General features: G+C 35.4%; 1 protein-coding gene and 1 non-coding gene across 2 annotated transcripts in view; both read left to right on the top strand.

The window, feature by feature from the left end:
- The window catches only part of CRY1 (cryptochrome circadian regulator 1), a 92,285-nt gene that overhangs the window by 58,089 nt on the left and 18,914 nt on the right, over window positions 1-15,282 (top strand). The window contains exon 2 of the mRNA XM_047066539.1: window positions 2,572-2,680. Coding sequence (XP_046922495.1) covers window positions 2,572-2,680 — 109 coding nt within the window. The remainder of the gene's footprint in view (window positions 1-2,571; window positions 2,681-15,282) is intronic.
- Window positions 12,046-12,164, top strand: LOC124502714 (5S ribosomal RNA). The gene has a single exon (XR_006959985.1). It is a non-coding gene; the product is annotated as a 5S ribosomal RNA (ribosomal RNA).

Here is a 15,282-nt window from a genome sequence, read left to right as displayed (position 1 = left end):
GTATGTTCGTTATCAATTTTATACCTTTTATGAAGTTAAAAAAAACATGTTTCTCTCATCATCACTCCCCCCTCCATTCCCACTCCTCAAAAGTAGCTATTATTAATAGCTTGGTAAGTATCTTTCCAATTATTTTCTTATGTACATATAAGATAAGTAAATACATGCAAAGCAAATTTTATTTTATCAAAATAAAAATCAAAATATATTTATGCATATAGTTTCAAAAGTCACAGTGCAAAGGTACTATATTCTTTTTTTAAAGTACCTATATTTGAGTCCACTGTACTTCTCTAATTTTTATGTGAAATTACAGTGATGGAAATAATATCCACGGAAGAAAAATATCATAATATGTAAGAGAAATATCATACTTAAATATATCTATTCCTTCATGTTATGCAGTGTCAAAACTAATTATTTGGTTGCAAAACTTTCCCATTATAATACATTGCTTCAGTCCATATCATTCTGTACAATGTTTGGTTCATAAGGTATTTATTGAAAAACATTAAAACTCTTTATTCAGCCTGTTAACAAGAAAGGGAAAAATAATTTTACCCTTAATTCCTTAATTATTAATTAATCCAGGCTTTTTTTTTTATGCATTAATCATGTTTTTTTCATTTTCCCATTTTTTTTCCCATCTATCATTGACCTCTTTGTACCATATGGAAACATTTACATACTGAAACTAGTGGTACAAAAGAGATATCAGGATTATCTCTGCCTTGGGTTATCCTTCCAGGACATTTTAGTTTTGTTCTGTTTAAATTAAAAAAAACAAAACTTAAAATTGCTAGTTCATTCAACTTCTTGATTTTTGATCTGCTACAGTGTCTAAAAACTCTTTAGACAAGCAAATACATAAAATTAGATGCTTTCTAATAAACATTTATCACCAAACATGATAAATTACTCATAGTTATGGATAATTTTACAAAACTCAGGTGTTTTTGTATTGATATAACAATAGCAATCTTCTTCCTCAAAGTATTTGTACATTGGTAGTGGTAGGTTGAGATAGGGGTTGGTGTTAGAGAGGTGACTCCAATCCCAGACAGAACAGGGATGAGGTGAAATATAAATGTGAAGATAGAAGGGTTTGTTTCCTATTTGTTTAACGACAGTTGTGAGACTTCCTAAGATGATACAGTGGGAGTCCTTAAAAGTCTAGCACTGTGACACTCCACACCTGTAGACTCTAAATCCTAAATGACTCCTAAATGGTAAAGAGTATCAAACTTGACTAGTTATAGTGATGTCACTAATAACTATAGTTGTAAAAAATTAACAAAACTTTCTTGATGAAATGATGGGATCAGAATGGGCAAAGAGAGCAAAATGATCTGAACTGAACAACCTCCTAAAACAATAGTGCCTGGTAGCACTTTCTGCATTGATGGAAATGTTCTTCACCTGTGCTGTCCAATATGGTAGCTACTAGGCACACATGTGGCTGTTGAGGCCTTGGAATGTGGCAAGTGTGACTGAGGAACTGAATTTTTAATTTTGATTAAATATAAATGGCTGTATATGCCTAGAAGCTACCATATGGGACAACACATTTCTGAAATGTGCCTTTTCATTTTTATTAACTGTTCCTCACAAGTAAGATACAATCAGTATTCTCAGAGAACACATGGCTTGTGGAAAGGCAGGCAAATATTTAACCTTAAGATCAAATACATAAAAGAAGCAGAGTGAAGAGAAAATAAGAAGTGTCCAGGAGAGAGGAATAGAATCTAAGTGAAATGTTAGAGAAATTAACATGAGGTAAACAATGAGGTTGAATTTTCCAGGAGTGACATCTCTTTCAACTTTGCTAGACTGCCCCATTTCTTCACACTAAAAGATGCGTGGTAAGCAGTCTTCTGCTACCGCCCCAGAATTTCCCAGCATATCTATCATGTGTAAGCTTTGTTGGTACTTATTTCATTGAGAAAAATCTATAGCTCCACCTGCCTCATGGAATTTTTCTTTTTTACACTCAGAGTTAATGCCACATAATTTAACATCTGTTTATTATCAGTTTCTTTAATTAGATAAGAAACTTGAAAATGGGCATTATGTTTTCTTTCTCTCTTAGATGATTACAGTATCCCTTAATATTACTCAAATTCTTAAATTACTCACTTGCTCAGAGTGATTAAATAGGATATTTCCATTTTGTTTCCAATAGAGAAATGTTCTAGATTTTTCAAGGTGGCTTTTCTATTTGAACTTGAATTCTTTTCATCAATGAAACAGTGAAATCAATTCATTTAATTCCTTTATTTGTATAATTTTTATGTTTACAACTTAAACTTTGCTAACATTCAATCACTGTTATTTAATGGAAGTTACTTAATTGAGGAATTTTATTAAAATACTGAGAACCTCATGTAATTTAAAATTTTTAAGTATGATTTCTGGAAACAGTAATTTACAGATCAATTAGAAGTAATAAGATGATAGGAAGTAATAAAATTATGGGGTTAGCACGTCAAGTTTTAGAATAACATGATTTTGCACTACTTTATATCTTCTAAATATATATGTTTAAGAATTTTAATAATATTTTCTCTGTAGGTTTTTGCTTCAGTGTCTAGAAGACCTTGATGCCAATCTGCGAAAATTAAACTCTCGTCTGTTTGTGATTCGTGGACAGCCAGCAGATGTGTTTCCCAGGCTTTTTAAGGTAATCTGAAAAATTTTTGCATAGAATAATAATCTTTTGTCAGAGAAGACACGTGTTTGATAAATAAGATACTTGAGGTAATTTAAAATATAGGAAATATAAGTATTTTTAAATAAAAATTTTGTGGGTTCTTTATTTTGCACTGCTGATGGGAATGCAAACTGGTGCAGCCACTCTGGAAAACAGTATGGAGGTTCCTCAAAAAATTAAAGATAGAACTGCCCTATGACCCAGCAATTGCACTACTAGGTATTTATCCAAAGTATACAGGTGTGCTATTTTGAAGGGGCACATGCACCCCAATGTTTATAGCAGCACTATCGACAATAGCCAAAGTATGGAAAGAGCCCAAATGTCCATCGATGGATGAATGGATAAAGAAGATGTGGTATATATACACATTGGCAATCAAAAAGAATGAAATCTTGCCATTTGCAACAATGTGGGTGGAATTAGAATGTATTATGCTAAGTGAAATTAGAGAAAGACAAATATCATATGATCACTCATATGTGGAATTTAAGATACAAAACAGATGAACGTAAGGTAAGGAAAGCAAAAATAATATAAAAACAGGGAAGGGGACAAAACATAAAGAGACTCTTAAATACAGAGAACAATCTGAGGGTTGCTGGAGGGGTTGTGGGTGGGAGCATGGGCTAAATGGGCAAGGGACATTAAGGAGGACATTTGTTGGGATGTGCACTGGGTGTTATATGCAGGGATGAATCACTGGATTCTACTTCTGAAATCATTACACTATATGCTAACTAACTTGGATGTAAATTTAAAAAAATTTGGGGGATTATTTTATTTAATAAAAGTTACAAATGGTAAAATCAGTGAAAAATTTGGTTTACAATGAACATTTAAATCTTTCTTCTACCTTAAACTGCTAGTTTCCCTCCTAGAAGCAACAACTACTACCAGCTTCTTTTGTAGTCATTGGAAATATTTTTTATATTAATAAGAATGTATATGTCAGGTGGTTATATGTGTGTGTGTGTGTGTGTGTGTGTGTGTGTGTGTGTATAAATAATATAAAGAGAGATCTGTAGCTGTGTGTATGTTACCCACCCCCCCCGCTTTTTAAAACCAAGATAAGAACACACTATATTTTACACCACCTGTGCCAAGCTTTATTCACATAGCCATGTGTTTTGGAGATTGTTTCCTGTTGCTTCCTCAGTCTTTTAAATGGCTTCATAGTGTTCCATTGTGTGGGTATGCTGTGATTTTTTTTAACAAGCTTTCTACTGAACATTAGTCATTTTCCACAGGCCTTTGCTAATACAAATAATGCTGTCAGTGAACATCCTTGTCCAAATATATATCTTTGCTCACATGTGCTCATACATTTTTGGGATAATTCTTAGAAGAGGACTTTCTGGGTCAAAGGACTATAATGAACAACATGCTACTAACAATACAAAACTGTAGTTTCATGGCAGAGTTTTTTAACTTGGTAAAATCTTAAATCTCCTAGTCTTACTTTGCCTTTTTTCCCCTAATGAAAACATTAGTCCTAGAGAGATTAAATGAGTTGACTAAGGTCATGCAGCTAGCTTATGGTAGTGCTCAGACCAGAAGTTGTTTTCTTGGCTATCTTTTTTTTGTCCATCCCTTCCTATTTATACCATTAGGATTCCTAATGTATATCTGCTTTTTGGTTTTTTTTGCAGCTGTTTGATTCATCAAAAAATTTTAATAGTAATGTGCCTGTTTCTAATACAGATGAGAACAGTTCCTTTCCCTGAGTGAAAATGTCCCCAGTGTTGGGAATCAAATCAACACTACTTAGTCTTTTTCATTGGTATGAAAGAAACCTTTAATGTTTAGGATTTGGCTAATGCAGCAGTTCTGGCTACTGAAAATTTACTTTATTAAAATATGTTTTACTACTGTGGCTACTTGGAGTCAGAATTTAACCTAGGTACATGGAAGAGTTGTGGGTAGAAAGAATATCAGAAACAATGGTAATAGTTTATCAGCAACTCATGAGTATAAAATGTGTGTATCTCTAAATCCATGTGGTATAAGTAAACTGAATCCTAAGATGATTTTACTTGCAAAAATAACGAAACTTAAACAAGTGTTTAAAGATATGGAGAAAAGGAGACCCTCTTGCACTGTTGGTAGGAAGGCAAGCTAGTGTAGCCACTATGGAAAACAGTATGGAGGTTCCTCAGAACTACCCTATGATCCAGTAATTGTACTACTTGGGTATTTATCCCCAAAATACAAAAACACTAAGTCAAAGGGATACATGTACCTCTACATTTGTAGCAACATTATTTATACTAGCTAAGCTATGGAAGCAACCCAAGTGTCCATTGATAGATGGACATAAAAATGAAATCTTGCCATTTCCAACAAATGGATGGAGTCAGAGAGTATAATGCTAAGCAAAATAAGTCCGAGAAAGGCAAATACCATATGATGTCACTCATGTGGAATTTAAAAAACAAATAAGCCAAGGGGAAAAAAGAGAGACAGATCAAGAAACAGACTCTTAACAGTAGGGAACAAACTGATGGTTACCAGAGGAGACAGAGGTGGGGGAATGGGTGAAATCGGTGATGGGGATTAAGGAGTGCACTTGTTGTGATGAACACTGGCAGAGAAACAGTGGTTTCTGCATGGGCCATAAAATACAGATACATGAACACACACACATGCATAGATGCTTACTGTTATATTCAGGTTGTTCCTTGGGCTACATACAGTAGTTTGTATAAAATACCACTTATGGAAACTTCCTTTCAGATTATACACTGTGTCTAGAGCCATAGAGGGAATTCCTTTTTGATTGCATTGATGTTTTTATTTTTACTTTTTTTTAGAGGCACTACATGCATGTGTTTAAAAAAAAAAAAAAAAGCCTAAAAGGTTATACAGTAAAAAGCAGGTCCCCTTCCCACTCCCCACCCTCACACCCTGTTTCTCTGAGGGGAAAGACTCTTTTGTCCATAACCAGCTGACTCATTTATATTATTGTCTCTGGTTTTATTCTAGTACAGAAGATAGAATTTTTAGTAGGTAAGTAATCCTATTTCCTACATGGGAGGTAAAACTGTTTTAGACCTGGTAGTAGTACTTTAGTTGGTTGGTATGGTGACAGTGGCTCAGTACTGATGTCTGCTGTGTATCTTCTCTTTATAGCATTCATTCTATTTATATTGAATAGATTTAGGGATGGGGTCAGGGAATTTTTATACACACATATATGTGTGATAAACTATTGTGTTTTCTGATGTGTTTTCTACTTAGGATTTTTCCCAGTTAAATTCTGACTTAATATAGGACTTTTTTGTTAACTTTTTTTTTCATGTTCTGAAGAAATGATAAAGAAACTTAGACACTAATGTAGGCAAAACTAGGGTAACACTATTAATCATATGAATCTTGTATCAATTATTATTATGCAGTTAAATCTTGCATCTTCCACATTTGGTGCCAGAATGAAAAGTTACCAAGACCTTGTACATTCTAGGCCCAGCAGGAACTTTTAATGAAGAACTTAAAGAGTTGGTTTAAAACATTCTCATTATATCCAAGAAACAGGGACATGTGGCTAAAGTCTTTTATAGGTGCACTCATTGAAGCATAACAAAATGTTTTGTCCAAAATCATAGAATAAATCAAAGAACATCTAAAGCTACTAACATTTCACCTGCATAAAATTCATGCATTTTGAGTTATTTTGGATTCTTTATTATTTTATGGTACATGCTCATTTGAATAGGACAATTCATTCAATAGATATTGCTTGTCTGCTATTACAAGTCAGAGTTCAAGGTGCTGAGGATATACTAGTGAACCAAACAGCAGATGTTTCTACCTTCATGGAGCTTATATGATAGTGGGAAGGAGGCAGATAATAAACAAGTAAATATGCAATGTCAGGCAGTGATAGGTGCTAAAATAAAGTGTGGGATATTAAGTGCCAAGGTGAGTGAAGGGTAATTATATGAAATCATGGAAGGCCTCCCTTCTAAGATGACATATGAGCAAACCATGTGAAGGGATTAAGCCATGCAAATATATAGGGTGTGGCATTGTCAAGCCACAACATTTTGCACCTTCTTCCATCAAAAGGTAGAGTTTATTTTCTCACTCCCTTAAATCTGGTTTGGCTATGTAACTTACTTTGGCCAACTGCCAAGGGAGACATTGAATTCCAAACCCTAAGCCTCAAGCAACCTTGAAGCTTCTACTTTGCCCTTTTAGAATGCTCCTTGTATCGTGCTGGGAATATGGGCTAGAATATCAAATTATGGGAGACCATGTAGAAATAGAGGGCCAATCATGAGCCAGCACCAAGGTCTGAGATGTATGAGAGAGATTATCTCAGATCTTCCAGCCCCCACCAAGTTGTCAGCTCATTGCAAGCTCATGAGTGAGCCCAGGTGAGACCAACAGAACCACTATCTAGTTAACTGACAGTCTTGTGAGAATCAATCATTTTGAGCTACTAAGATAACTGCAACATGGGGAAATAATGATGCAGGCAGAGGGAATAGCAGTTACAAAGGCCCTGATGTGGAAGCGTGCTGTGACTTGTTTAGGAACAGCAAGAAGGCCAGCGTAGCTAGAAACACACAGTGAGTGAAAAGGAAAGAGAAGGTCAGAGAGGTTTCAAGGAGCCAGATCACAGGGCTTTCTTTACGGACCATGTTTAGGGGTTTGGCTGTTACTCTGAGTGAAATGGGATGCCATGGAAATTTTTGAGTAGATGAGTGACATGATTTCACTTACATCTTTTTTTTTTCTTTTTTATTTATTATTAACATATGATTGAGATACAATGTTATATTTCAGATATACAGCATATTGACTCAACAATTCTAGACATTAGTACTCATCAGAAGTGGTTACCATCAGTCACCATTCAATGTTATTAAAATATTGACAGTATTCCCTATGCTGTACTTTTCATCTCCATGACTTTTATTTTGTAACTAGAAGTTTGTACCTCTTAATCCCCCTCATTTATTTTGACCATTTCCTCACCCGCATCCCCTCTGGCAACCATTAGTTTGTCCTCTGTATTTAAGAGTCTGTTTGGTTTGTTTGTTCATTTGTTTTGTTTTTCAGATTCCACATGTAAGTGAAATCATATGATATTTGTCTTTCTCTGATTTATTTCACTTAGAATAATACCTGCTAGGTCCATCCATGTTGTTGTAAATGGCAAGATTTCATTCTTTTTTGTGACTGAGTAATATTCCATTGTGTATATATGTACTACATCTTCTTTCTCCATCTATAAATGGACACTTAGGTTGCTTCCAAATCTTGACTATTATAAATAGTGCTGCAGGGGCGCCTGGGTGGCGCAGTCGGTTAAGCGTCCGACTTCAGCCAGGTCACGATCTCGCGGTCCATGAGTTCGAGCCCCGCGTCAGGCTCTGGGCTGACGGCTCAGAGCCTGGAGCCTGTTTCCGATTCTGTGTCTCCCTCTCTCTCTGCCCCTCCCCCGTTCATGCTCTGTCCCTCTCTGTCCCAAAAAAAATAAATAAACGTTGAAAAAAAAAATTAATAAATAGTGCTGCAGAAAACATAGAGGTACATATATCTTTTGAATTAGTGTTTTCATTTTCTTTGGGTAAATAGCCAGTCATGGAATTACTGGGTCATATGATATTTCTATTTTTAATTTATGAGGACCCTCCATATTGTTTTCCACAGTAGCTGCACCAGTGTACATTCTCACCAACATTGCATGAGAGTTCCCTTTTCTCCATACTCTTGCCAACACTTGTTATCTCTTGTCTAAATAAAAATTTATTTTTTATTTATTTTTTTAATGTTTACTTATTTATTTTTGGGGGGAGGGGCAGAGAGAGAGAGGGAGAGAGAGAGAGTCAGCATAGAGCCGGATGCTGGGCTCTATCCCACAACTCTGAGCTCATAACCTAAGTTGAATCCTAGAATCGGACACTCAACCGACTGAGCCACCTAGGTGCCCTTCTTGGCTTTTTAAGACTAGCTATTCTGCCTGGAATGAGTGATGTTGAGCATCTTGTTTTGTATGTTGGCCATCTATATGTCTTCTTTGAAAAAATGTCTGTTTAGGTCCCCTGACCTGAATTATTTAATTAAATTACTATAATTTATAATAAATCAACTTTAATTACATGTAATTACAAATGAATGTAAAAATTAAATTTATTGTAATTTTATTTATTATCATTAAATTATAATAAATTAACCTGAATGAATAAAAATGAAGTTTTTATTTAATCAGATTTTAGGGGGCGTTTTTGGTATTGAGTTGTATAAATTCCTTACATATTTTGGATACTAACCCCTTATCAAATTGATATATCATTTGCAAGTATCTTCTTTCATTCGATAGGTTGCCTTTTTGTTTTGTTGGTTTCCTTCGCTGTGCAAAAGCTTTTTATTTTGGTGTACTCCTTATACTTTAATTTGCTTTTGTTTCCCTTGCTTGAGGAGACATATCCATAAAGATGTTGCTTAATCTACTGTCTCATCTTAACAATGAGAAGAAAGTGAATATGCCACAAAATCATGGGCTTTTTTTTTTAACCTACTAGAGAGTTGAGGACACAAAGAAACCTAAATAAACTAACTTCCATAAAGCAATGAGCCTTTCGTAGGAAAGAAGAGACTCATGGCTGGCTATATTCCTGGTGACACAGCAGAAAGAAAAGGGAATCCACTGTAGTTGAGAGTAAAAAGAAATCAGTAGAAATTTTACCTAGCTTTTCTGGTCATATATGGACTGACATGGCAGATTAGAATCCCAAGAAACCCAAATTACAGAGCAAGTTCACACTCACTCTGTACAGTGCTTTTGTGGAATACCAGTGGCAGTATACCAAAGGCTAAACCAAAGCAGAAGAGCTGAGAGAGATTCCTCTTGAAGTGCTACTGGGCATTCACTTAGTGCAAAGTAGCAGTCCACTGAAGCTGGGGACAGGACAGCAGGCTAGAAAGATGTCTCCAGAGGAATAGAAAATTAGGGAGCAAAGCTGAAAAGCAAACAACTCCGCAGCAACCATAAGACTGATGGGTAGACAACAAGGTAGAGAGAAGTGTACAGTTTGTAAAGCTATTGACTGGGTTGTCAAGCAGAGAGAGACATCTAGAATCTTTTCCATACTCAAATTCCAAGCTCTGTTGAAGAAGTTTGGCTCCTACCCTTAAAATATTTGAACCCAGTGGTGAATGGAAGGAATTTAACTAAAGTAGCAACAAAGCCAAGACCCACCTCAATTACAGATGATAGTAATTCAACTTCTAGCTGTCAGAGCCAAGACTATGCAATTTTCAAGAGATAAATATTATTTATTCCATCTCTATTCTTTATACCATTGTCATACAATCAACTTATGAGACACATGATGAAGCAGGAAAATGTGACTTGCAATCACGTAAAATGAAAAAAAAAAGAAAAAGCAGAAATAGCCCCACAGTTGATGCAAATGTTGGGATTAGAATTAAGGACTTTGCAATAATTATGCTATAGATATTGAAGAATCTAGTCGAAGGTGAAAAATGTGGTTAGGTGATAATTTCAGTATACAAGTGGAAACTATTAAAAAGAAGGAAATGAAGAATTCATTCAGTGGGCTTAATCCAGATTGGACAAAGCAGAACAAAGGATCAGTGAACTTGAAGATGGGCAATGGACACAAAAATAAACGCAAAATGGATGAAGGACCTGAATGTGAGGCAGGAAACCATTAAAACCCTAGAGGAGAGAGCAGGAAAAAAACCTCTTTGACCTCAGCCACAGCAATTTCTTACTTGACACATCTCAAAAGGCAAGGGAATTAAAAGCAAAAATGAACTGTTGGGACCTCATCAAGATAAAAAGCTTCTGCACTGCAAAGGAAACAATCCACAAAACTAAAAGGCAACCGACGGAAAGGGAAAAGATATTTGCAAATGACATATCGGACAAAGGGCTAGGATGCAAAATCTATAAAGAACTCACCAGATTCCACACCCGAAAAACAAATAATCCAGTGAAGAAATGGGCAGAAGACATGAATAGACACTTCTCTAAAGAAGACATCCAGATGGCCAACAGACATATGAAAAGATGCTCAGCATCACTCCTCATCAGGGAAATTCAAATCAAAACCACACTGAGATACCACCTCACGCTGGTCAGAGTGGCTAAAATGAACAAATCAGGAGACTATAGATGCTGGAGAGGATGTGGAGAAACAGGAACCCTCTTGCACTGCTGGTGGGAATGCAGCTGCTCTGGAAAACAGTGTGGAGTTTCCTCAAAAAATTAAAACTAGATCTACCCTATGACCCAGCAATAGCACTGCTAGAAATTTACCCAAGGGATACAGGAGTGCTGATGCATAGGGGCCCTTGTACCCCAATGTTTATAACAGCACTTTCAATAATAGCCAATGTTTATAACAGCACTTTCAATAATAGCCAAATTATGTAAAGAGTCTAAATGTCCATAAACTGACAAACGAATAAAGAAGATGTGGTTTATATATACAATGGAATACTACTTGGCAATGAGAAAGAATGAAATCTGGCCATTTGCAGCAACATGGATGGAACTGGAGGGTATTGTGCTAAGTGAAGTAAGTCAGGCAGAGAAAGACAGATACTATATGTTTTCACTCTTATGTGGATCCTGAGAAACTTAACAGAACATGGGGGAGGGGAAGGGGAAAAAAAAGTTACAGAGAGGGAGGGAGGCAAACCATAAGAGACTCTTCAATACTGAGAACAAACTGAGGGTTGATGGGGGGTGGGGGAGAGGGGAAAGTGGGTGATAGGCATTGAGGAGGGCACCTGTCAGGATGAACACTGGGTATTGTATGGAAACCAATTTGACAATAAAGTATATTTAATATTAAAAAAATAAAAATAAAAAAAGAAGATGGGCAGTTGAAATTATCTCAACTGAAGCACAAAGAGAAGGAAGTCTTTAAAAAGAGAACAGTCTGTGAAACAATAGTAAATGGCCTGACATATGTATAACTGCAGACCTAGAAAATAAGGGGAGAGAGGTTTGGGACAAGAAAAAAAAAATGTTTGAAGAGATAATGGTTGACCATTTTCTAAAATTGATGAAAGATATCAACCCACAGTGTCAAGAACTCAAAAAACCCTAAAGAGCATAAATATAAAGAAAACTACATCTTGCCACTTCATGGTCAAATTAACTAAAAGCCAAAGATAGAAATTTTATAAGCAACCAGAAGAGAAAAGACGTATTCAGGGAACCACAATAAGAATGTTGGTGGTTTTTTGTTAGAAACAGTTGAGTCCAGAAGGCAATCGAATGACATCTTTAAAGAACTACGAACAACTTTGTTAACGTAGCAAAAATATTCATTTAAAAAAAGAAGGTAGTCTATGGCCATGCCACCCTGAATACACCCAATCTCATCTGAACCCGGAAGCTAAGCAGGGTTGGGCCTGGTTAGTACTTGGATGGGAGACCACCTGGGAATACCAGGTGCTGTAGGCGATAGATAGATAGATAGATAGATAGATAGATAGATAGATAGATAGAAAGAAGATAAACAGGTAGATTTAAATTTAAAAAGAAAGTAAAATGAAGGCATTTTCAGTCAAAAATAGAATAATTCATATCCAAAAGATCTATACTGTAAGAAATACTAAAAGAAGTTCTGCTAGGTGAAAGGAAATCATTCTGAATGAAAGATAGGATCTGCAAAAAAGAAGAAAGCACTAAATATATGGGTAAATACAAAATAACTTTTTTGTTATTTTTAGTTATGTATATTTATATATCCTATTTTCTTTAAAAGACTGTTGACAGGTTAAAAACAACTAATAGTGAATTATAGGAGGTAATCAATATTAAGGGGCTTATAACATATATAGAAATAAAATTTATAACAGGATCACACAAGATGGGAGGGACATAAATATAAGTATATATAAGTTCTTACATTATTCAATAGTAATACATGATTTGAAGGTAGACAGTGGTAAGAATGCACATTATGATCTAAAATAACATGAACAGCTACTTCAGAAAACTCAATAGAGGAATTTAAAATGGGATACAAAAAATATTTGGCTCATTCACATGAAAGCAGGTAGATAAATTTAAGCTCAACTATGCCAGTTGTATTCAGTGTAAATAGTTTAAACTCTCCATTTGAAAGGCACAGAATAAAAAGCAAGAACCAACTAGATGCTGATGAGACATTTTAAAAATATGAAGAAACAGGAGATAGAGGTTTCCAGTTATGGAATAAATAAGTCACAGGAATAAAAGGCACAGCATAATGAATACAGTCCGTGATATTGTAATAGCGTTTTATGGTGACAGATAGTAGCCATATTTGTGGTGAGGATAGCATAGCATATAGAGAATTTGAATCACAGTGTTGTTGTACATCTGAAACTAATGTACCATTGTGTATCAACTATACTCAAAAATTTTTAATGAATAAACAGTTTGAAATAAAAACAAGTGGAAAAGATGTGCTTTGCAAACAGCGTAAGAAAGTAGAATTCAAGGCAAAATTAAGAGTAATCTTACATCAAGAAGGTATAACTATTATAAGTGTACATGTACCAGGTAACAGCATAAAAACATATGAATCTCAAACTGATAAACTCTCTCAGTTGTTGATAGAATATACAAAAATTAATAAAGATATAGATGATATGAATAATGCTATCAACTGATTTGGTATACTGATATTTGCAGAACACTATACCCCAAAGCTATAGAAAATATATTCTTTTTTAGCACATATGAAATATTCACCAAGAGAGACCATATGCTTAGCCACAAAATGGGTATCAATAAATTTCAAAAGATTGACATTCTATAGAATGTATTCTTTGGCTTCAATAGAATTAAATTAAAATGAATAGAAAAAAAATCATAAATATTTATAACTGATAATGGAAAAATATATAAAAATTCATGAGATTCACCACTTTACTTCAGTTAAAAATAGTCTTAATATTAGGGTAATTTCTTTAAAATATTAAAATTCAACTTGTCATTAAAAAAACAAACATTTATGGGATTCAGCTACAGCAGTGCTTAGAGGAATATTAGTAGCTTTCAGTACTCCATTAGGAAAGAAGGAATCAAAGAACTAAGCTTCCACCTTAAAAAGTAGAAAAAGAAAAAATTAAACCTGTAGTATAGTAAGTAGAAGAAAGGAAATAACAGAGGAATGAAAATCAGTGAAACAGAAAGACAATAGAGAAAATAAATGTGCGATAATTAATTTATTGTCTGTCAGCTCTAATTCACCCTTCTAAGTCCTGCTATGTGATAGTGAAGCTGGATGCTGTAAACATTTTTCCTTTGCCAGCTGGCTTGATACTAGAATTCCTCAATAGATATTGTTGGTGGTTCTCTGCCAAGTCATAGTAGGAGAGAAAGGGTTTTCCTTATTGGTAGTCTTGTGTGTTTTTCCTGCCACATTAGCTAGCAGTTGAGCATATGGGAGGCCCAGTAGTCTTTACCTCAGCCTCCCTCCTGAGCAAGCCCCAGCTTACCCACACCCTCTGGTAAATTTCCCTGCCCCTGATAGGCCACTTCCACAGACTAGCTGCAGTTCACCCAGACCCCTGTGTAGGAAGTTTCTCAACTACCCAGCTTACTATTAACCAGGTCTGGCCTTGCCCTTTAGCAAGTTCATTCTCTACAGGAAAGGTTTTGTGTTACTGTGGCAGCAAGATCCATGCATTAAGGTGGGAGTCTCAGTGGAGGGTTCTTTTCTTCTGAGTTCTTAATTATTTACTTATTTTCTCTCCATTTAGTGGTGGTGGCTGTGTTGTGCAATTACTAATTTTGGACACCTTAGACAAGTACTATCCAACAGAAGCCACATACATAATTTTAAATTTTCTAATAGCCACATTAAAAAAAAGTAAAAACAAACATAAAGTTAATTTTATTTATTATTATTATTATTATTTTAATTTTTAGCGTGAGCAGGGGAGGGGGCAGAGGGGGAGAGAATCTTTTAAGCAGGCTCCATACTCAGTGCAGAGCCTGATGCAAGGCTCAGTCCCATGATCCTGGGATCATGACCTGAGCCAAAACCAAGAGTCAAATGCTCAACTGACTGAGGTGCCCAGAGTTAATTTTAATAATATATTTTATTTAACCCAGTATATCTAAAATATCCTTTTAATATAAAAGGAGTATTAAAATTTTAAGCTATTTTAACCTTTTTTTCATATGAAGTCTTTGAAATTCAGTGTATATTTTATGTTTACAGCACATCTCTGTTCCAGTTAGCTACATTTCAAGTGCTCAGAAGCCACTTCTGTGGGTAGTGACTATCTACCATATTGGACAGTGTAGCTTTAACTCCTCTTTTACTCCTTGTCATTGTTGACCACCTTTTACTTGCTAATATTCTTCATATTAAATGTTCCCTGTTCAAATTGCTGATGTTGTCTGTTTCTTTTTTTTTAAATTTTTTTTTTTCAACGTTTATTTATTTTTGGGACAGAGAGAGACAGAGCATGAACGGGGGAGGGGCAGAGAGAGAGGGAGACACAGAATCGGAAACAGGCTCCAGGCTCCGAGCCATCAGCCCAGAGCCCGACGCGGGGCTCGAACTCACGGACCGTGAGAT

This window comes from Lynx rufus, unplaced genomic scaffold (assembly GCF_022079265.1).
Source record: "Lynx rufus isolate CCGP_SWC_20201006 ecotype Redwood Valley unplaced genomic scaffold, mLynRuf1.p SCAF_7, whole genome shotgun sequence".
NCBI lineage: Eukaryota > Metazoa > Chordata > Mammalia > Carnivora > Felidae > Lynx > Lynx rufus.
The sequence above is the reverse complement of the archived record's forward strand: the minus strand, read 5'-3'. Positions and strand labels throughout refer to the sequence as shown.